Source organism: Coregonus clupeaformis, chromosome 7 (assembly GCF_020615455.1).
Source record: "Coregonus clupeaformis isolate EN_2021a chromosome 7, ASM2061545v1, whole genome shotgun sequence".
Classification (NCBI taxonomy): Eukaryota; Metazoa; Chordata; class Actinopteri; order Salmoniformes; family Salmonidae; genus Coregonus; species Coregonus clupeaformis.
The window spans coordinates 23,532,596-23,555,598 of NC_059198.1; the positions used below are offsets into that span (position 1 = coordinate 23,532,596).

Genomic DNA, 23,003 nt, shown 5'->3' on the forward strand with positions numbered 1-23,003 from the left:
CCCCTTCAACTAAAATGCTTTCTTTAGCATACTGATGATATGAGCGCTATTAGTCCGTACCAAACATGACAACTGGATTCTGATCTAGGATCAGTGTACCCTTCACCAATCATAACCTAGATCATTAGGAGGTAAGAAGTAGAACTGACCTTAGATCAAAAGGGTTTCAGAAGGGTTTTAGGCTGTCTGTCAGCAAAGGTACATTTCTCAATGGAAACTTAATGTGTTCAATTTATATTAATATGTAAGTTTTAGAGAACAGATAATAAATAATAGAAGAAAAAACTAACAAATGAACAAAAAAGGTACCCTTCCATTTTGAGTTTCTTCGCAGTTTCACGCTATGAAATACATTCAACAAAAGTCTCAATTTGAGACTGCTAAAGGAAAGTATGGCCTTGGAATGGAAACTTAATTGTACTATCCAGTTACCTCCTCAACACAGATCGTTTCTCTGCAGCCAAACCCAACTCAGTAGTGCAATACTGATATCTCTCTCTCTCTCTCTCTCTCTCTCTCTCTCTCTCTCTCTCTCTCTCTCTCTCTCTCTCTCTCTCTCTCTCTCTCTCTCTCTCTCTCTCTCTCTCTCTCTCTCTCTCTCTCTCTCTCTCTCTCTCTCTCTCTCTCTCTCTCTCTCTCTCTCTCTCTCTCTCTCTCTCTCTCTCTCTCTCTCTCTCTCTCTCTCTCTCTCTCTCTCTCTCTCTCTCTCTCTCTCTCTCTCTCTCTCTCTCTCTCTCTCTCTCTCTCTCTCTCTCTCTCTCTCTCTCTCTCTCTCTCTCTCTCTCTCGACTTCATAACAACAGGTTTAGCAGTACAGGGTAGTTCTACAAACATGCTGGAGAATATACATATAATGTTACATCATAAAATGTATTTTTTCATTTTTGTTTAAACAATATATTAACAATATGAAACTCATAAGCAGTCACTGCTACAGTAGTAATACAAAGTCTATTTCTACAGCTTACTACTTTATGTGTAGGTTGTTCAGTTTTAACACATTATAAACTAGTGTAGAAAATCGAGTATTTCTTATCTGTACAAACCTGTTACATGGCTAGGAGGTCAATGGCTGGTGTGTATTCAAAAGACAAACAAAGCAATTTATGACAACCCAGCAGTGTGACCTTGAAAAACGACAGTCTTACCTTTTCTGTAAAGTATTTTGTGGTACACTTGAGTGTTCAGTTACCGATCTTATCAATACACACATTTCTACATTATTTGAGTAGATCTACACCAGATTGTCTAAATATGTTAAGAGTCGTTAGGAGAAGGAGCATGGGAGCCATAGCAACCTGGACAGGTGTAGTGTGCAGGAACGTAGGCCTCAGAGCACAAGCGCCCTCGAGGTGCAGCCGGAGGACGGGTAGGTACTACTCAGGTACTGCCGGGCCTGCTCTGTCATGATCCGCTGGTCCTCCGTCTTCCCATAAACCACTGCTTCCCACTGGTTATTCACCTGCAGGAGAAGAAGAGAGGACTATTCTCTCCCGCCTCTCAAACCTTTAGCATATCCCCTTGTGACAACCAAGACCTTGATGCTCAATAAAGAAATGTTCACTGAAAAGTTGCCAGGTTTAATTGACAAGGGACCAGCTGAACCTAACATACTGTCCAATATGGAGAGACAACCTTTCCCCTCTCCCTATCATTATATAAATCACCTGAGGAGCAATAATGTGTAGTTAGTTAAAAAAAATATTTGGTGTTGTTTTGTTTTTTACAGGGTAGTTAGGAGTTACACCAAAGAGAGATGTCTGTGTGTACCTGTCCAGGTGAATTGTGGTGGGACATTCTGACCGAGGGGGGGTTCTTCCTCTTGCGGGGGCTGGGAAGGCGGCGGCGGGGGCCATTGGACCCCTCCCTCCCAGACGAGGGGGGGCAGGGTTGCTCCTCTCTGTCTCTCTCAGGGAGGGGGGTCATCAATAAGGAGCTGGTTAACATAGTCTCCTCTGGGACCTGGAGGGGGGCAAGGACGGGTAGACATTGATTTGTTGGTTGGTTCATTGGTTGACTGATGAATTGATTGATTAGTTGGTTAGTTGATTGGTTGACTGATGAATTGATTGATTAGTTGGTTGGTTGATTGGTTGACTGATTAGTCTGATTGATATATCCCAGAACCCACCAGTGCGTTATTGAGCTGGTCCTGGTAGAGCGGGACGTTGAGACAGTCCTTCCCCCAGGAGTCCAGCACCAGGGACTTACGCACCTTCCTGGCTGGGCCATCCACCTGGAAGGGTCAGGGACAAGGTTATGGTTAGACTGGATACCAAGTGCACTAGTTTAAACAGAGGTCATGAAAAGTTTAGTTGTACATGGTTATATGAACACCTACATCATGTTTCCATGTCCTGAAGTCTGGTTGTGGTTCTCTGCTGAAGATGTCTGATCCTATCTCCTGCTTCAGCACCTCCCTGATATCTTCCTCCAGAAAGGCCAGGGGCTGGGGCTGAGATAGAGACACACACACACACATTAATATGAGCACAATCACAAAGTACTCACACATAAGAACACACAGTGAATTATAAATACTTAAGACTACAGCACACACAGCTAGACCAACTTCACACTTACCACCATCTTTAGCGGCCCATGCATCTTCTCCTGGGCGGCCAGGGCATTCTTAAATGGAGTAGGAGTTCTGGGAGTCGGAACCATGATGGACTTATGGATCTTAGGGGTCCTGAAACTGAGTGAGACAAAGACAGAAATTCTTACAACACCTGCCAAAATGAAGAGATCAATACATCAAACACACACACGTAATTTAGCCAATGAATCAAATGTGAAAATATGGAGGAACCTGTAGCCAACTCTCTTACCCCACATTCTCTTTCTGGTGTTTGGGTGTGGTCTCCTTCTGGAAGGGTGTGTTGAGGAGATACTTCTGGCCACAGACCGGGGTGGAGGTCAGAGCTGGGTTGTCCAGGCTCAGATGCTCTCCTCCTGATGTGTTGAAGAACTGGAGAAAGACATGATCACAACAGTCAGAAGAAACTATAAAGAGGAACTATACTGCAAGAACCAGATGCACCATCATGCTTTAGCTTGACCTCATCTCTAGCATCAGGCTTGCCTGGGAGAGGGAGAAAGGCAGTGCTTTCGTGGGGGTGTTCTTGGGCGAGTTGATGCTGGGTGAGTCTAAGAAGGACGGACAGCTCCTATCAGGGGACTGGTCCCCCCTCTCTCTCCTCTTCCTCCTCCCCAGGGACGGCAGGCCTGGTCTGGGCACGTTGTTCGGGGTGTGGACCTTCCGCTGACCCAAGGGGGCACTGTGCTTGGTTGAGATGTCGTTGGGGGGGTCAACGGTATACCTCATCCCCTCTGTGGTCCTCTCCTGGGGTACGTAGCTCCCATGTGTTTGTTTCGGGGGGGTCGTCGCCTCAGACATGTCGAAGCTGGCCGCCTCGCTCCACGCCATAGGGTCCTGTAGAGCCAGACACATCTACAATGGATTTTCAATACATTCATGCTCTGGGTCTGGTATATACACTGCTCAAAAAAATAAAGGGAACACTTAAACAACACATCCTAGATCTGAATGAATGAAATAATCTTATTAAATACTTTTTTCTTTACATAGTTGAATGTGCTGACAACAAAATCACACAAAAATTATCAATGGAAATCAAATGTATCAACCCATGGAGGTCTGGATTTGGAGTCACCCTCAAAATTAAAGTGGAAAACCACACTACAGGCTGATCCAACTTTGATGTAATGTCCTTAAAACAAGTCAAAATGAGGCTCAGCAGTGTGTGTGGCCTCCACGTGCCTGTATGACCTCCCTACAACGCCTGGGCATGCTCCTGATGAGGTGGCGGATGGTCTCCTGAGTGATCTCCTCCCAGACCTGGACTAAAGCATCCGCCAACTCCTGGACAGTCTGTGGTGCAACGTGGCGTTGGTGGATGGAGCGAGACATGATGTCCCAGATGTGCTCAATTGGATTCAGGTCTGGGGAACGGGCGGGCCAGTCCATAGCATCAATGCCTTCCTCTTGCAGGAACTGCTGACACACTCCAGCCACATGAGGTCTAGCATTGTCTTGCATTAGAAGGAACCCAGGGCCAACCGCACCAGCATATGGTCTCACAAGGGGCCTGAGGATCTCATCTCGGTACCTAATGGCAGTCAGGCTACCTTTGGCGAGCACATGGAGGGCTGTGCGGCCCCCCAAAGAAATGCCACCCCACACCATGACTGACCCACCTCCAAACCGGTCATGCTGGAGGATGTTGCAGGCAGCAGAACGTTCTCCACGGCGTCTCCAGACTCTGTCACGTCTGTCACATGTGCTCAGTGTGAACCTGCTTTCATCTGTGAAGAGCACAGGGCGCCAGTGGCGAATTTGCCAATCTTGGTGTTCTCTGGCAAATGCCAAACGTCCTGCACGGTGTTGGGCTGTAAGCACAACCCCCACCTGTGGACGTCGGGCCCTCATACCACCCTCATGGAGTCTGTTTCTGACCGTTTGAGCAGACACATGCACATTTGTGGCCTGCTGGAGGTCATTTTGCAGGGCTCTGGCAGTGCTCCACCTGCTCCTCCTTGCACAAAGGCGGAGGTAGCGGTCCTGCTGCTGGGTTGTTGCCCTCCTACGGCCTCCTCCACGTCTCCTGATGTACTGGCCTGTCTCCTGGTAGCGCCTCCATATTCTGGACACTACGCTGACAGACACAGCAAACCTTCTTGCCACAGCTCGCATTGATGTGCCATCCTGGATGAGCTGCACTACCTGAGCCACTTGTGTGGGTTGTAGACTCCGTCTCATGCTACCACTAGAGTGAAAGCACCGCCAGCATTCAAAAGTGACCAAAACATCAGCCAGGAAGCATAGGAACTGAGAAGTGGTCTGTGGTCACCACCTGAAGAACCACTTCTTTATTGGCGGTGTCTTGCTAATTGCCTATAATTTCCACCTGTTGTCTATTCCATTTGCAAAACAGCTTGTGAAATTTATTGTCAATCAGTGTTGCTTCCTAATTGGACAGTTTGATTTCACAGAAGTGTGATTGACTTGGAGTTACATTGTGTTGTTTAAGTGTTCCCTTAATTTTTTGGAGCAGTGTATAAACACACATAGCCATGTACTGTACACACAGACCCCATCTACACCGGGCCCTGCTCCACGAGGGTGCAAAAGGGGGCTTAGCCCCCTCAGTTGAAACTTGTGCCACCTCAGTTTTAGTTTTATGTCTCTATATAAAAATGATTGAGTGACAGGTTGGCGCAAAATCTGTATCTCCGCTGCGCTGTGTCAGCACAATGGACAGAGTCCTGCAGTGTGTGTAGGGGGCTATAGAAAGCCGCTGGGGCAGTTAGGTTTGACTCCTTTGGGTTTCCATGAAAAGCGGTAAACAATACTTCTCATCTGTGGTAGGCTACGTGAATAACGTGACACGCCTCCTCCTGTAATATCTGATTTAGATTTATAAGGGCGGGGTCAGGTTTACCAATGACTCTGCATCACTCAACTCCACCACTACAGAGTTTAGTTAGCTTCTTAGCTAGCTGTAAAAACCGTTAGTGTTATTAGCCTTAGCCTATTTAGCTAGCTCGAACCAGCTAGTCTGCCACAATGGATATCAAAAATTGGCTTCGCCAAAGTACCCAAACAAAGCTAAAGAAGGAGAGCGATGAGCAGCAGCATCAAACCACGAGGCCGCCGCCAAGCCCAGCAGCGATGATGCTGCCGAGTGCAGAGCCTACCCACCCTTCCACAAGCGCCGCCAGGATAATGGCTCCACAGCCCCCTCCACCTCTGACTGTTCCTGATGATCTTGGAACAGAGGAGCCAGCCCAGGTTAGCCTACAATCCTACCCTAGCCGCAGGTTTTCTGTCCAAAAACTTTCATTTAATAGCAACTGGTTCATAGGAAGAGAGTGGCTGGAATACTCGGTTACTGCAGAATTCAAAGTAATTCCAATGCAAGAACCTAAATGACGTCCCTATGTATAGCTACATAGCGGTGTGTTTCATCATAGAAATAGATAACCATAATAGAATGTAGCCTTTCTTGGTAGCCTATTGGTTTTTGAGGTTGTAAAAGGAACAGTACATATTGGAAACATGTTTATGGTAGGCTGGCATTGCTTAATTGATTACGTGGGTCGAATTTGATCCACAGAAGTGTATTGTGCCATATCACAACATGTTGCTGTACTCATGAGCAGCATGGTTTTCCATGTTTGAAGTGGGCCTACAGTATAGGCCTATTTATTTGGCAAGACAGCTGTGCATGGCTTCATCTCACTGTAGTAGGCTGGAGGCTGTGTTTTGGTTATTTGGATCTCCATTCGCATTTACTGTGTTTGTTTAGTGTTAAAATGTAACTAGCCTAAATATAGATTGTGTCATGCCTTTATCGGTCTGATATTTTGTTTACTAGGCCTACTACTTGGTACCGCTGTTTTATTCTGATCGCATTCATTCGTTTGCATTCGCAGTTGTGTCGGTATTCTAAGCCAAACTGCTACTCAGTATTTTTGTTTGCATGCATGAATAATTAGGCTACTACTTCCAGCATTTAGTTTGTATTATTTTGGTAAGATGGCTGTGTGTACGGCTGCATTCACATACAGTACCAGTCAAAGTTTTGTACACACCTACTCATTCAAGGGTTTTTCTTTATTTTTACTATTTTCTACATTGTAGAATAATAGTGAAGACATCAAAACTATGAAATAACACATATGGAATCATGTAGTAACCAAAAAAGTGTTAAACAAATATATATTTTATATTTGAGATTCTTCAAATAGCCACCCTTTGCCTTGATGACAGCTTTGCACACTCTTGGCATTCTCTCGACCAGCTTCACCTGGAATGCTTTTCCAACAGTCTTGAAGGAGTTCCCACATATGCTGAGCATTTGTTGGCGGCTTTTCCTTCACTCTGCGGTCCGACTCATCCCAAACCATCTCAATTGGGTTGAGGTCTGGGGATTGTGGAGGCCAGGTCATCTGATGCAGCACTCCATCACTCTCCTTCTTGGTAAAATAGCCCTTACACAGCCTGGAGTTGTGTTGGGTCATTGTCCTGTTGAAAAACAAATGATAGTCCCACTAAACCCAAACTAGATGGGATGGCGTATCACTGCAGAATGCTGTGGTAGCCATGCTGGTTAAGTGTGCCTTGAATTCTAAATAAATCACAGACAGTGTCACCAGCAAAGCACCCCCACACCATAACACCTCCTCCTCCATGCTTTACGGTGGGAAATACACATGCGGAGATCATCCATTCACCCAAACCACGTCTCACAAAGCCAAGGAAGGCGGTTGGAACCAAAAATCTCCAATTTGGACTCCAGACCAAAGGATTCCATCAAGAATCACTGGAACTCCACCATGAGGAGGAGTTCCACCGGTCTAATGTCCATTGCTCGTGTTTCTTGGCCCAATAATGTCTCTTCTTCTTTGCAGCAATTCGACCATGAAGGCCTGATTCACAGTCTCCTCTGAACAGTTGATGTTGAGATGTGTCTGTTACTTGAACTCTGTGAAGCATTTATTTGCGCTGCAATTTCTGAGGCTGGTAATTCTAATGAACATATCCTCTGCAGCAGAGGTAACTCCGGGTCTTCCATTCCTGTGTTGGTCCTCATGAGAGACAGTTTGATGGTTTTTGCGACTGCACTTGAAGAAACTTTCAAAGTTCTTGACTGACCTTCATGTCTTAAAGTAATGATGGACTGTTGTTTCTCTTTGCTTATTTGAGCTGTTTGAGCTGTTCTTGCCACAATATGGACTTGGTCCTTTACCAAATAGGGCTTCTTCTGTATACCCCCCTACCTTGTCACAACACAACTGATTGGCTCAAACCCATTAAGAAGGAAAGAAATTCCACAAATTAACTTAATTGAAATGCATTCCAGGTGACTGTCTCATGAAGCAGGTTGAGAGAATGCCAAGAGTGTGCAAAGCTGTCATCAAGGCAAAGGGTGGTATTTGAAGAATCTCAAATATAAAATATATTTGGATTTGTTTAACACTTTTTTGGTTACTACATGATTCCATATGTGTTATTTCATAGTTTTGTTGTCTTCACTATTATTGTACAACGTAAAAAATAGTAAAAATAAAGAAAAACCCTTGAATGAGTAGGTGTGTCCAAACGTTTCACTGGTAGTGTAGGCTGTTTGTAATAGGTGAGTTACCCTATCTATCTTGTAGCCTATATTCATTACCAAAACGGCCTTGCTTTAGTGTGTAGGGATCTGTCCATTGTGCTGATACAGCGCAGGGGAGATAGGCTACAGATTTCGTGCCAACCTGTCACTTCAAAAGCACTCAATCAATGTTCTCTGAATTTCGGCATTTGAAACTATGTTTATTGTGATTTAAGCAGAATTCAATATAATTCCAATGCGAGAACCTCCAAAATTGTGCCCCATCACCGATTTCAAATGCACCCTATCCTGGCGCCGGGTCTGATCTACACACACTCACCGAGTCGATGAGCTCCATGGTCTCTGCAAACTCAGGGATGGTCTGCAGGGTGGAGAGCACAGAACTAGCCTCCACAGCCAGGAACTTACTGGGGGAGACATAGTGCTGGACCTGGTGCTGGCCCTCCTCTGCCAGCCTCCAGCCCCCCTCAGCCAGCTCCACTGGTGGCCCTCGGCCCTCCTCCTGCCCCCTCCAGCCCCCATCAGCCAGCTCCACTGGGGGCCCTCGGCCCTCCTCTGGCCCCCTCCAGCCCCCCTCAGCCAGCTCCACTGGGGGCCCTCGGCCCTCCTCTGCCAGCCTCCAGCCCCCCTCAGCCTGATCCTCCAGACTGCTGCTACTGGTGGTCATGGTGTCATCTGACACACTGTCTGCCCAGCTGGAGTAATGCTCCACACTCTGGGGGAGAAGAGACTGGAGTTAGGGTGCTGGTGATGGTGGGGTTGGACACCAACCAGGTCAGTAAGGCTGACTGGGTTTGGAAAACTCCCAATGAATGAAGTTTTTATGACGTTTCAAGGAAGTTCAATCAAGTTTAGATGACAAGGCAATGTAACGAAATTCATACCCAAAAGTCTCCCCAACACCCAAACTTGTCCCCTCAGTCTAAAACGTAATTGAACCTCATTGAGAAGTCAGTGGTAGGCATGGGTTGAAACACATCAAGAGATTTTATCATTTAAAATCTGAACCACTGACATCATCATAATAGTTTGTTCTTCAATGCAGGTGAAAATTAGATAAATGGATAGAGTGAATAGATGAATGAAGAAAGGGTAAGTCAACAAGGTGGGGATTCTGGTATGGAAGCCACAGTGATGTGGTGAAAAAAGGGAAAAGGTTTCAAACAAAACAAAAACAAAGGAAAAACACATTTGGCCGCTGGCTGAAGTGACCGTGCACTACTGCTGTGAGAAGCAGATAGGAGGCTGGAGGGAAGGAGGCTGGCGGGAGTGAGAGGAGGTTAATGGCGGCGGCCGCTTGGCGAGATGGCAGGAAGCACTGAAAATGGGGGTGAGAGGGGTAGAACTACGAAGCGTAACGGGAGTGTGAGGGGAGGGTTGAGAGGGGTAGGCTACTATGACATCACTACTGCATAACTATGCGCTCACATGGACTAGGCTACATCATCACACACTGACAGTGTGTCTTACACATGGGCCTCGGCACTGGGCCTGTCTCCGGACCTCGGTCTCTGCTGACATAAGCAGCAGTTCAAGCTCCTTAATTCTCTGCTCTTTGTCTGGGTCGTCATGGCAGGACGGCTGGAATAAACACACACGGGACGGAGAGGAGGAGAGGACGGAGGGAGTGAAGAAAAGGAACGCAGGGAAAGAAGGAAGGAGAGAACAAATTTACTCACAAATTACTCATATCAGACTCAGGCGTACTCCGATTAACACCAAAGCACACATTTGTTAAAGACACAGAGAAGAAACAGGAATTCAGGCAGGTCATTTAGTTGTTTGATTCAGAGAGTGATTAATACAAAGTGCAGACTGAAGTTAGTACAGTGGGAAGGTATAAGGAAGGGATGGGAAAGTGGACAGGATTGGATGACACTACTACTGATTTAGCTTGTCCATGCTTCGGTCCAAACCTTGAGCTTTTTGAGTCAAACAACATATTGGACTTTTGGCCAGCTGTAAGGAACAGGTCACTCACCGATAAGTAGCTGGAGGAGTCTGGGAGGCTGTCCATCAGCTGGCCACAGTGAGGGCTATAGAGGTAAACCCCAAGCTACAACACACAGGAACATTAAACACTGATCCTTTCATTATGCCAATAAGGCTTGTTTGAATGAAACTGAACAGAACTGTCTGAGAGGCCTCTCACCTGAGTTGGTCCAGCCATGCCCAGAGGGCTGTGCCTGCCGTGGGGGGTGTCTGGTTGGGGGACACAGGGTCTGTGGTGGCGTCTCTTCAACCCCCCGTGCTCTGAGCCGAATCCCCTGCAGCCCTCCTGGAGGTACCCCTCATGCTCCACCTTCCTCCTCATGGTGGAGTTCCAGTGATTCTTGATGGAGTTGTCCGTCCTATAAGGGAGGTTGTTAAAATACTTTAGATCAGTCCAAAAACCTAACCAAACGTACGTTTTTGCCCTAGGCCTTACCCCTTTGGTAATGGGACCAGATCCTATACTGGAGGTGTAGGAAATATGAAGGAAAGCTGACCAGGAGAAGAAGAGAAGCCACTTTTACTCTATTGAGATGCAACCACCCACTACCTCAGGCAAAGAGCTGTACAGTATATAATTCCGTTACCTTCCAGGCAGCAGCTTGGAGATCTCGGCCCAGCGGTTGCCCAGGCGTTTGTGGGCCTGGTAGATGATGCTGTCCTCTTCCTGGGTCCAGGAGGACTTCTTCACCTCGGGGTTCAGATGGTTGTGCCAGCGCTCACGGCACTGCTTCCCAATCCGCCCCTGCAGGTGCTTAGCAATCACCGACCAGCGCTTGGGGCCATATTTATGAACCAGGTCAATCACCTATACACACAGGAGCAAAGAAGACAGGGACTTGTGACTTCTTACAATGCAATCCTCTGAAATATGCATACTGCAGGGGTAAGCAACTACATTCAGCCACGGGAAGATTTTTGTCGGAGCGGATGGTCGGGGGGCCGGAACATAATTAGAATAATTTGTACACTGCAAATTGACCACAACTAAGCCCAAAAAGAGATCGTATTTGAAAATAACAATAATTTCATACCTTGATTACATTGAGACACGATCACGTCTCTTTTTAATTTGTGGGAATACTTGGGAACATACAGTGGGGGGGAATCACACCGCCTGTTCACGACCCCTGGCATACTGTATAGTATTTCATCTATTACTGGAGGGATTTATGCCATTACTGCACAAACAGAGGTGCCACATCGTCATTGGCAACACTAGAGAATGTCAAGAATGCAGCTGAAGAAGTAGAACTCGTTGCCACAACACTTCTGTCATGGAGCCAAACATGTTTTATGTTATCTCTTAGCAGGCCCACACTACCCAGTGCTATTATCTTCCTCCATACCTTACTTCTAGCATGTCACTAAGGGCAAGCCAGAACAATACTATCACTGACATGTGTTGTGATGTGAGGCCTAGATGTTGGAGGAACAAAATGTAATTCTTGACATTCCAGGAGGCGAGGCGTCATGTAGTTCTATTTAAGGAATGCATTGTTCACCTTCCAACTATGAGAGATATGACCCTACAGCCTGGCTGATGAGGGTCTGGGCTCAGGACCAGGGAGACTTGGAGCGCTTTGGTTGTTTTAAAGCATGAGGTAGGGGTCGTATGCACAGCCAATGCAAACCAATGCAGGGGCTATGGGCTACAAACAGGGACAGAGAGTGGGAGAGGAGCGCGTGTACTGTATGTTCCCTTCAATGTTTCAGATTACAAAAGAAAAAGGTCTGTGATGTTCATCCTGCAGCTTGTTTGTATTGTGTTATCAATGAGCCGCTCCAATAAAATTCAGCACAATAAATGTTCTCTCTCTACCTCTTTTATCTAATTATTTTACCATACCTCCCATCTTCCCCCCCTCCCCCCAGCCCAGGTTGGGGTAACTCCCATCTCCACTTACCTTCTGATCTTCCTCTTTTGTCCAGGGTCCTTTCACCAGCTCTGGGTTGAGCACCTTCTGCCAGCGGTGCTGACACTGGCCATCTGTCCTCCCCTGTGACAGACAGACAGACACAATGCAGAGCACGACACCTCATTAACATACAAACCCACCTGCAGCTGTCCCCCCGTGTTATCATATTCACATACACACACTCACTAATAACCCCACCTCACACAACACCTGTGAGTACCACTAATAACCCCACCTCACACAACACCTGTGAGTACCACTAATAACCCCACCTCACACAACACCTGTGAGTACCACTAATAACCCCACCTCACACAAGACCTGTGAGTACCACTAATATCCCCACCTCACACAAGACCTGTGAGTACCACTAATAACCCCACCTCACACAAGACCTGTGAGTACCACTAATAACCCCACCTCACACAACACCTGTGAGTACCCCTAATAACCCCACCTCACACAAGACCTGTGAGTACCACTAATAACCCCACCTCACACAAGACCTGTGAGTACCACTAATAACCCCACCTCACACAACACCTGTGAGTACCACTAATAACCCCACCTCACACAAGACCTGTGAGTACCACTAATATCCCCACCTCACACAACACCTGTGAGTACCACTAATAACCCCACCTCACACAACACCTGTGAGTACCACTAATAACCCCACCTCACACAACACCTGTGAGTACCACTAATAACCCAACCTCACACAACACCTGTGAGTACCACTAATAACCCCACCTCACACAAGACCTGTGAGTACCACTAATAACCCCACCTCACACAAGACCTGTGAGTACCACTAATAACCCCACCTCACACAACACCTGTGAGTACCACTAATAACCCCACCTCACACAACACCTGTGAGTGTCACTAATAACCCCACCTCACACAACACCTGTGAGTGTCACTAATAACCCCACCTCACACAACACCTGTGAGTACCACTAATAACCCCACCTCACACAACACCTGTGAGTGTCACTTGTCATATCACTTTTCTTATCCAGATAATCAAATAAAATACAATTTTATTCGTCACATGCTTCTTAAACAACAGGGGTGGACTAACAGTGAAATGCTTAATTGCGGGCCCTTCCCAACAATGCAGAGAGAAAGAAAATAGTGAAATAATAGAAAAGCAAAACATGTAATAATAAAAGTAATAATAGATACACAATCATTAACGATAACTTGGCTATACACAAGGGTTACCAGTACTGAGTCGATGTGCAGGGGTACAAGGTAATTGAGGTAGATATGTTCATATAACTTGGAATAAAGTGACAGATAGTTAAACAGTAGCAGCAGTGTATGCAATGAGTCAAAAAAGTTTGTGCAAAAAGGGTCAATGCAGATAGTCCGGGTAGCTATTTGGTTAACTATTTAACTAACTATTTAGCAGTCTTATGGCTTGGGGGAAGAAGCTGTTCAGGGTCCTGTTGGTTCCAGACTTGGTGCATCGGTACCGCTTGCCATGCGGTAGCAGAGAGAACAGTCTGACTTGGATGGCTGGAGTCTTTGACAATTTTTAGGGCCTTCCTCTGACACCGCCTGGTAAAGAGGACCTGGATGGCAGGGAGCTCAGCCCCAGTGATGTACTGGGCCGTACACACTACCCTTTGTAGCGCCTTACGGTCGGATGCCAAGCAATTGCCATACCAGGCAGTGATGCAGCCAGTCAAGATGCTCTCAATGGTGCAGCTGTATAACTTTTTGAGGATCTGAGGGCCCATGCCAAATCTTTTGAGCCTCCTGAGGGGGTAGAGGCGTTGTCGCGCCCTCTTCACGACTGTGTTGGTGTGTTTGGACCATGATAGATCCTTAGCCCCGTCGATGTGAATGGGGGTGTGCTCGGCCCTCCATTTCCTGTAGTCCACGATCAGCTCCTTTGTCTTGCTGATGTTGAGGGAGAGGTTGTTGTCCTGGCACCACACTGCCAGGTCTCTGACCTCCTCCCTATAGGCTGTCTCATCGTCGTCACTGATCAGGCCTACCACCGTTGTGTCGTCGGCAAACTTATGCTGGTGTTGCAGTCGTGTGCGGCCACGCAGTCATGGGTGAACAGGGAGTACAGGAAGGGACTAAGCACGCACCCCTAAGGTGCCCCCGTGTTGAGGGTCAGCGTGGCGGTTGTGTTGTTGTCTACCCTCACCACTTGGCGGCGGCACATCAGGAAGTCCAGGATCTAGTTGCAGAGGGAGGCGTTCAGTCCCAGGGTCCTTAGCTTAGTGATCAGCTTGGAGGGCACTATGGTGTTGAATGCTGAGCTGTAGTCAATGAACAGCATTCTCACATAGGTGTTCCTTTTGTCCAAGTGGGAAAGGGCAGTGTGGAGTGAAATAGATATTGCGTCATCTGTGGATCTGTTGGGGCGGTATGCGAATTAGAGTGTGTCCAGGGTGTCTGGGATGATGGTGTTGATGTGAGCCATGACCAGCATTTCAAAGCATTTCATGGCTACAGATGTGAGTGCTAAGGGGCGATAGTCATTTCGACAGGAACTATGGTGGTCTGCTTGAAACATGTAGGTATTACAGACTGGATCAGGGAGAGGTTGAAAATGTCAGTGAAAACACTTGCCAGCTGGTCGGCGCATGCTCTGAGTACGCGTCCTGGTAATCCGTCTTGCCCTGCGGCCTTGTGAATGTTAACCTGTTTAAAGGTCTTACTCACATCGGCTACGGAGAGCATGATCTCACAGTTGTCCGGAACAGCTGGTGCTCTCATGCATGGTTCAGTGTTGCTTGCCTTGAAGCGAGCATAGAAGGCATTTAGCTCGTCAGGTAGGCTTGCGTCACTGGGCAGCTCGCGGCTGGGTTTCCCCCTTTGTAATCCATGATAGTTTTCAAGCCCAAGCCTGTCGTTGATGCTCTGATTAATGAAGCCGGTGACTGATGTGGTAAACTCCTCAATGGCATCGGATGAATCCCAGAAAATATTCCAATCTGTGATAGCGAAACAGTCCTGCAGCTTAGCACCCACTTCATCGGACCACTTCCGTATTGAGCGCGTCACTGGTACTTCCTGTTTACACGTTTTTGCTTGTAAGCAGGAATCAGGAGGATAGAGTTATGGTCAGATTTGCCAAATGGAGGGCGAGAGAGAGCTCTGTGTGTGGAGTAAAGGTCAATTTTTTTAACCTCTAGTTGCACAGGTGACGTTGGTAGAAATTTGGTAAGATGGATTTCAGTTTTCCTGCATTCTCCCCCATCACTATTACATATCATCAATATATATACCTGATTTTTGTTAGTGTGTTACTGTGCTTATTACAGAAAGCTTTGTACTTTAACACCATGTTCTAACAGTATGTAATGATTAAGGGGCAAACATTTTTAACTTACTGGGAAATTATTAGCTACTAATTTCCAGGAGTCTGCTCCATGCTGCTCCACTGACTTCTTCAGCCTCTCGTCCTGCAGCGAGAAGAGGGGGGCAGAGAGAGACAGTGAGGAGCCAACCTTCCTGAGACACTCCCATCATCCTCAGTGCTTCCATAAGGTAAACGCCCTATACACTTTTTTTAGCAGGGGACAATATAGGGCTTCCTACATATCATGCAATACAATAGCAGCAGACAATACATTTATAAACTAACAGACTGTTGGACCACAGCACACTTTCACACACATGCTATTCTCAATCAATTTGAATACTAAAACAATGTAAGACAGGTCCAACAAATAATGGTGTAACAGTGAGTGCAATAAACTAACTAGCACACTTGACCAAACTGGCCCAGTCATATGCCTTTTATAGAATTAGCCTACCTCATCGCGAGACCATTTGACTTTGCACAGTATCTTCTTGTCTTTGCTCTTGTCCTTACCCTCAGGATCTGTGGAGTGTGGATCTTCATCCTCAGACTCACTGAAAAATGAGAGATAGAGAGGTAGAGGAAAGAGAGAGAGAGAGATAGAGAGGTAGATGTAGAGGAAAGAGAGAGAGAGAGAGAGATAGAGAGGTAGAGGTAGAGGAAAGAGAGAGATAGAGAGGTAGAGGAAAGAGAGAGATAGAGAGATAGAGAGGTAGAGGAAAGAGAGAGATAGAGAGGTAGAGGTAGAGGAAAGAGAGAGATAGAGAGGTAGAGGTAGAGGAAATAGAGAGATAGAGAGGTAGAGGAAAGAGAGAGATAGAGGTAGAGGAAATAGAGAGATAGAGAGATAGAGAAGTAGATGAAAGAGAGAGATAGCGAGATAGAGGTAGAGGAAAGAGAGAGATAGAGAGATAGAGGTAGAGGAAAGAGAGAGGTAGAGAGGTAGAGAGGTAGAGGAAAGAGAGAGAGAGATAGAGAGGTAGAGGAAAGAGAGAGAGAGATAGATAGGTAGAGGTAGAGGAAAGAGAGAGATAGAGAGGTAGAGAGGTAGAGGAAAGAGAGAGAGAGATAGATAGGTAGAGGTAGAGGAAAGAGAGAGATAGAGAGGTAGAGAGGTAGAGGAAAGAGAGAGAGAGATAGAGAGGTAGAGGAAAGAGAGAGAGAGATAGAGAGGTAGAGGTAGAGGAAAGAGCGAGATAGAGAGATAGAGAGGTAGAGGAAAGAGAGAGAGAGAGATAGAGAGGTAGAGGTAGAGGAAAGAGAGAGATAGAGAGATAGAGAGGTAGAGGAAAGAGAGAGAGAGATAGAGAGGTAGAGGAAAGAGAGAGATAGAGAGATAGAGAGGTAGAGGTAGAGGAAAGAGAGAGATAGAGAGGTAGAGGAAAGCGAGAGATAGAGAGGTAGAGGTAGAGGAAATAGAGAGATAGAGAGGTAGAGGAAAGAGAGAGATAGAGAGATAGAGGTAGAGGAAAGAGAGAGATAGAGAGATAGAGGTAGAGGAAAGAGAGAGATAGAGAGATAAAGAGGTAGAGGAAATAGAGAGATAGAGAGGTAGAGGTAGAGGAAATAGAGAGATAGAGAGGTAGAGGAAAGAGAGAGAGATAGAGAAGTAGAGGAAAGAGAGAGATAGAGAGATAGAGGTAGAGGAAAGAGAGAGATAGAGGTAGAGGCAAGAGAGAGATAGAGAGGTAGAGGAAAGAGAGAGATAGAGAGGTAGAGGTAGAGGAAAGAGAGAGATAGAGAGATAGAGAGGTAGAGGAAAGAGAGAGATAGAGAGGTAGAGGAAAGAGAGAGAGATAGAGAGATAGAGAAGTAGAGGAAAGAGAGAGATAGAGGGATAGATGTAGAGGAAAGAGAGAGAGAGAGATAGAGGTAGAGGAAAGAGAGAGATAGAGAGGTAGAGGAAAGAGAGAGAGATAGAGAGATAGAGAGGTAGAGGAAAGAGAGAGATAGAGAGGTAGAGGAAAGAGAGAGAGATAGAGAGATAGAGAAGTAGAGGAAAGAGAGAGATAGAGAGATAGAGGTAGAGGAAAGAGAGAGATAGAGAGATAGAGAGGTAGAGGAAATAGAGAGATAGAGAGGTAGAGGAAAGAGAGAGAGATAGAGAGATAGAGAAGTAGAGGAAATAGAGAGATAGAGAAGTAGAGGAAAGAGAGAGATAGAGAGATAGAGGTAGAGGAAAGAGAGAGATAGAGAGGTAGAGGAAAGGGAGAGAGATAGAGAGATAGAGAAGTAGAGGAAAGAGAGAGATAGAGAGATAGAGGTAGAGGAAAGAGAGAGAGAGATAGAGGTAGAGGAAAGAGAGGGAGATAGAGAGATAGAGAGGTAGAGGAAATAGAGAGGTAGAGAGGTAGAGGAAAGAGAGAGAGATAGAGAGATAGAGAAGTAGGGGAAAGAGAGAGATAGAGAGATAGAGGTAGAGGCAAGAGAGAGATAGAGAGATAGAGAGATAGAGAGGTAGAGGAAAGAGAGAGATAGAGAGATAGAGAGATAGAGAGGTAGAGGAAAGAGAGAGATAGAGGGATAGAGGGGTAGAGGAAAGAGAGAGATAGAGAGATAGCGAGATAGAGGAAAGAGATAGAGAGATACTTTTATTCATTACTCTTTTCACATTTCATTATAATCAATCACTAATCAACACAAGAGCGTTGACACAATCATGACACGAGCAATATTTCAGCGTTGACTCAGAGCTAGTGACATCATTAAAACATAAAAAGACACAAAGAGGAACAGTACATCATTCATGCCACAACTGAGTCACATACAGCGCCAACCCACTGATAGCCAATTACAAATAACCGTCAAATTTAAAACTGAATCAGAAGTCAATGGATTGAGCAGGCATAGTCATTCATGGTGAAGCAGGATTGGCAGTAGTCTCAGTCTCAGTGTGTGGCGTGCAGAGAGGGAAACAGAGCTGAGACTCATATTAAACAGAACATTCCTGACCATAATTAGAGTAGCCTAGCCGTCCCTTGTTCCCTGCTAGATCAGGCATTATGATGCCAACCCTGGCTGTGGCAGACTGTCTCTATACCTAGGTGGTAAAAGGGTAAGAGCTAGTCTTATTGGTTATAGTGAAACAACTGTTGCCCGTTTATTGGCCATCCACCTTCACACAACTGTCCCTTTTTGCCTTGAATGTTGATTTTAGGAAAATAGAGCCAACTTAAACACCTACACCTCACAATCTATTAGCTTTAATCCAGACTTGTTGCTTCTCAGACACCAAAAAGCTGTAATACTGGACACAGCTTGCCCTTCTCCAATGTGAAATGTCTTGTTGCTGGGCAACACTTCCTTCATGGTGTCACGTTGTGCCAGGGGTAGAACATCTAATAAACAGACAGGGAGGAGGGTTGAGGACAGCAGTTGCCCAGAGTAACCACAGAGCAAACCTAACCTGTAAGTTCACACTGACACTGTTCCAACGGCTGAGACACACCAGAACCAGAGCTATGTAATAAAGCTACACCACAGCTGCCAACAGAGATATACTGAGCTGTTGGTTTCACTGCATTCCAGATATTGTCAAATAAGAGTCTGAAGTTAGACAGTATCACAGCACAGTAACATAATATTGGCCTACATGTACTGTAACTGTACAGTAAGGTTAAGGTACCCTGGCAATTGGCTGATTCCAAGGTCAGCCACAGCCACATACAATCCGGGAGACTGCAGGACAAGGGCTGCATTCAGTAGAGCACAATGTGGTGGAACGTTCAGATATCAATATATTTTGTAGGATTAACATGCCTCTCTTACATGCAAAATAAGGAATCACGTCATCTCTGTTCATTGCATTTCTATACAACATTCAGCCCGATGCAATCATCCTGGTTTGGATGAACTGTTGGGTGGATTTACAGTAGTCTTTCTCCCATCTCTAAAGAAGGTCAAAGTATGAAGTTCCTAAATATGGCTCTGTTGTTTTAGCCTCTGAAATACACACTCACACGCACCACCAGCACAGCACACACACACACACACACACACAAACACATTCAAACACTCTAACAGGTTTCCAGTACTGGCCTGTGATGAAAGGGCTTCTTCAGTGGTGACTGGGACATGTCAATTGAATTTCAGAATAATTCCCTCACTACAGGAAAAAGAGAGGTGGAAGTAGCGGGGTCTGGGCCCGAGGTGTGTGTGCTCCCACATCAACAGGCTCTTTGTCGAATCTAGGTGTGTGGCATAAAGGTGTGTGTGTGTGTGTGTGTGTGTGTGTGTGTGTGTGTGTGTGTGTGTGTGTGTGTGTGTGTGTGTGTGTGTGTGTGTGTGTGTGTGTGTGTGTCGGGCTGCGAGGAGGCAGGCCCGGGGTGTGGCTAAACTAATAGGTCAGCCCTAACGGTCCAGGCTGAATTAAACAGGAGTTTCAAAATTGACTCAGGGGGATTGGTATGATTTCTTATATAAGAACTTAGCCAAGGTGTCTGAGCCAGTACTGTTTTGAGTCTTACGTTCTCTCAAACAACTTCTTCATAGACTACTAAGGTAATCTTAATCTATGTGTAATACCTATGTATTTTGTGTACAATGTTGGCGAAGGCACTAAAATATATTTTCTAAATCAAACATGTCATACTCTTCATATGCTTTTTCAATGCCTCATTTATTATGTGAATAAAATATCAAACTGAAATATTGGCTTCTGTAGATTGTGTTCCCACAGGTTTCTTCAATTCAAACTTGAACTTGCATGTGAAATGTAAAGCAGAGGGAGAGAGGTCCATCCTCCACCACCCTACCCCTCCCCTTTCACCCCCAGATGGGGCACACCGAGGGGGTAGGGTCTAGTGGGGCAGAGGGTGGAGGGATACACACACACACACACACGCCACTGAGTTGTTCGTTCAAACGGAAATTACGTCATTGTCATGTTTGTGTGGTTAAGGGCAGTGAGTAGGCTCCAATCAGCCTATAAATCAATAGCTAATTCAGCCATTCACAGGCTCAAACTCATGAATACTAATAACACACAGCTGCTTCTCTCTGGCCTTACCTCAGAGGGAAAATATCTCCATAAATTAATACATTAATGCTCTGACTATGTAATAACCGTTAGTATTCATATATATAATTAACAAAAAATGCTGATTTGTGAAAACAATAGATGTCTTTTAGATGCCTAGCCTACAGTAGTAACCTTCTCTGTTTACCATTTTCTGGGACTCTCTGGGACTTTCTGTTATAGGGGATTTTCCAACCATGTACCCACACAAGGGGGTAGAATGGTGTACCAAACAATCACAATACTATGTTGGACTTACACATTTGTATGTTGGATTTACAGCAACAAAAAAACGTAGTTACAAAAAAAAAATCCATACATCTATATTAGTTCCCTTGAACAATAATGTTCATACTAAAATAACAGAGGGCTGGGCCATCTTATCTATTTTTTCTGTAGCCTGGGATGAAAATAGCAAGTGCTCTATCTGTTCAATAGTCTTACTCATGCTACGTCTCACGGTCATGGCTAGAAGAGATCCAGCTTTTGTCAAATTAACGTCAGATTTGACTTTTTGTAGCAGGTTAGGATAATTTACGAAGCACTGCAGCAGGTTATGAGAATTAACATAGCCGGTTAGGAGAATTAGGTGAAGGTTAGGAAAAGAGTTAGGGTTAGCTAAAATGCAAAACAAATCGAACTTTTTACGTTAATTTGACAAAAGCTGGAACTCTTCTAGCCATGACCACATCTCACAGACTGTCAGCCATGTTTTCTGTTCGGGAAAAGATGTCAATGAATGGGTGTTGAATTGAGCAACAAAATACAATACAGACCAAAGCAATTACATAACCCACCGAACAACTCAAATCAAAGTTTGTTTGTTTTTTAATCAAAGTTATCATGACCAATTTAGGACATAGCCTTGTCTACTACAAAATAAGCAACTCAAACAGCTGTGCTGGTTCACAAGCTCGTGACAAGTTTTGGTTATTCACTGAAGAGTGCCACATGCACTCTTATGACTGTTCTATAACCATACATTTTGCTCAAACATCCAGCTAAATAACGTATTGATTCAACAATTTTAATTAACCTTTATAAGCATAACTAAGTTGTAATTTACTGTAGCCTACTGTATTTCTAACTAACACGCTATGTGACCGTGAGCAGGTGCTCATGATGTGTCAAAGATCAACGTGACATCAGGCTCAAGATAATGCCATGCATGAGCAATGGGTTTCACTATGAATTGTATCCTTACTGTAGCTATTTTGTTGCAACATTTTTGTATCATATCTGAAACCATTAAAATGTAGCTAGTACGCAGCCTAATGAACAGCAGATTTAGCAACAATGTATCACCTACCTGTGCGACTTTATGTTGGCCATTATGACAGCTGATCAACGATTTTCAAATAAATCCTCTATTTGTAGTTGGTCTAAAATCCATATAAAAAGCGAATTAGATGATCTCTATGGACAGTTATCCATACAATCCGATGTCTGTCATCTTCCAGTTTATTTTCAGACAGTAGGCTAAAATAAAGTGGCACACTTTCGCTGGTTAGCTAGCGGTTCACTTCCATGTCAAACTCGTTATTGCTGTAGGAAATGTGTGCAATCGTAAATAAAAACGCATCTGCTTATCTTTTACATGTCACCACGATGCATGCAATGTCAATATCCGATCGAATAGGATGTGAACATATATAGCTAGCTAACCCGCCTTGTAGGCTACACACTGTTCTCCCTCCCACTGCACTTCTATTTTGTTATTTTCGCATTCTGATTTTTGTCGATCCCGCCGAATCTCGCGCCCAGCCTCCTTCTAGGAGAGTGTTTGAATCTGCGCAGGCGGCCTCGCACCTGATTGGTCAGAATCGGGGGAGCGCTCCAAAAAGCGCCTGTCGCTTTGAGCTCAAATGTACATGGTAACAATTAATACGAGAGTATTGTGGTGACAAAATCCTATATTATTTTATCTTCTTTTATTTGTCTATTCTACAATCATCATACAATCCTGTTGTAAAAATCTAGCCGATTATGAAGGTAAAGACAAGTATTTATAACAATTTTTTTTTTACAATAACAACAATATTCAAGTTATGTTCAATGCAGAACAAAAGAGTAGGCCTACTGTAGTAATATTAACAGAGGCTGGCAGACAGTGTTCCCTTTGCATGCATAACATCAGCCGTGGAATGACAGCTCTATTTCAAATGGTGTCCTGCTGCCCCCTTGTGTACAAATAATTTGTGACATACATTACATGATCTGAATAACTGTAGGCCTACATCTACAGTGTGTTGGATCTAGTTTAAAATAATTAGTGGATATACCAATTTCTTGATCCCTGTGCATAACTAATTTATTACAATACAAATGTCTACTTTGGTTGAGCCCAATCTCCATAGATTTCCACCGATAGCCCTACATAGAAGGGCCACTATTATGGCCATGGGAATACCTGTGTCAGCCAGCCAGTATGACTGTACTTACATGGAAAGAAGTGTGGTATTTATCATCATTAACATTTATTCATGAAGTGATGATGAGTAGGCTAGATGTATCCACTATTACCGGTAGTAGGAAATATCTGTTAGATTAGTCAATATTTCCTGAAGAGGAGGTCAGGACCCTGTATAGTTCCTTGG

At 45.0% G+C, this 23,003-nt stretch overlaps 1 protein-coding gene across 3 annotated transcripts; it reads right to left on the reverse strand.

Moving 5' to 3' along the window:
* Nucleotides 1-750: 750 nt before the first annotated feature.
* Nucleotides 751-22,121, reverse strand: LOC121569239 (myb-related protein A-like). 3 transcript variants are annotated; one of them, XM_045221622.1, is made up of 16 exons: nt 21,716-22,121; nt 15,844-15,943; nt 15,418-15,489; nt 12,044-12,136; nt 10,724-10,944; nt 10,297-10,495; nt 10,126-10,200; nt 9,615-9,725; nt 8,464-8,859; nt 3,086-3,436; nt 2,832-2,971; nt 2,584-2,698; nt 2,342-2,455; nt 2,132-2,236; nt 1,771-1,962; nt 751-1,462 (listed from the first exon to the last, which is right to left on the reverse strand). In XM_045221622.1, the coding sequence occupies exons 1-16, from the start codon at nt 21,736-21,738 to the stop codon at nt 1,331-1,333; spliced, it is 2,439 nt and encodes an 812-aa protein (XP_045077557.1). In that variant the 5' UTR covers nt 21,739-22,121; the 3' UTR covers nt 751-1,330. The 3 variants fall into 3 exon arrangements, with proteins under 3 accessions (XP_045077557.1, XP_045077556.1, XP_045077558.1); XM_045221621.1 differs by having other exon boundaries at nt 3,086-3,454; XM_045221623.1 differs by lacking the exon at nt 9,615-9,725 and having other exon boundaries at nt 3,086-3,454.
* Between the last annotated feature and the right edge of the window lie 882 nt (nt 22,122-23,003).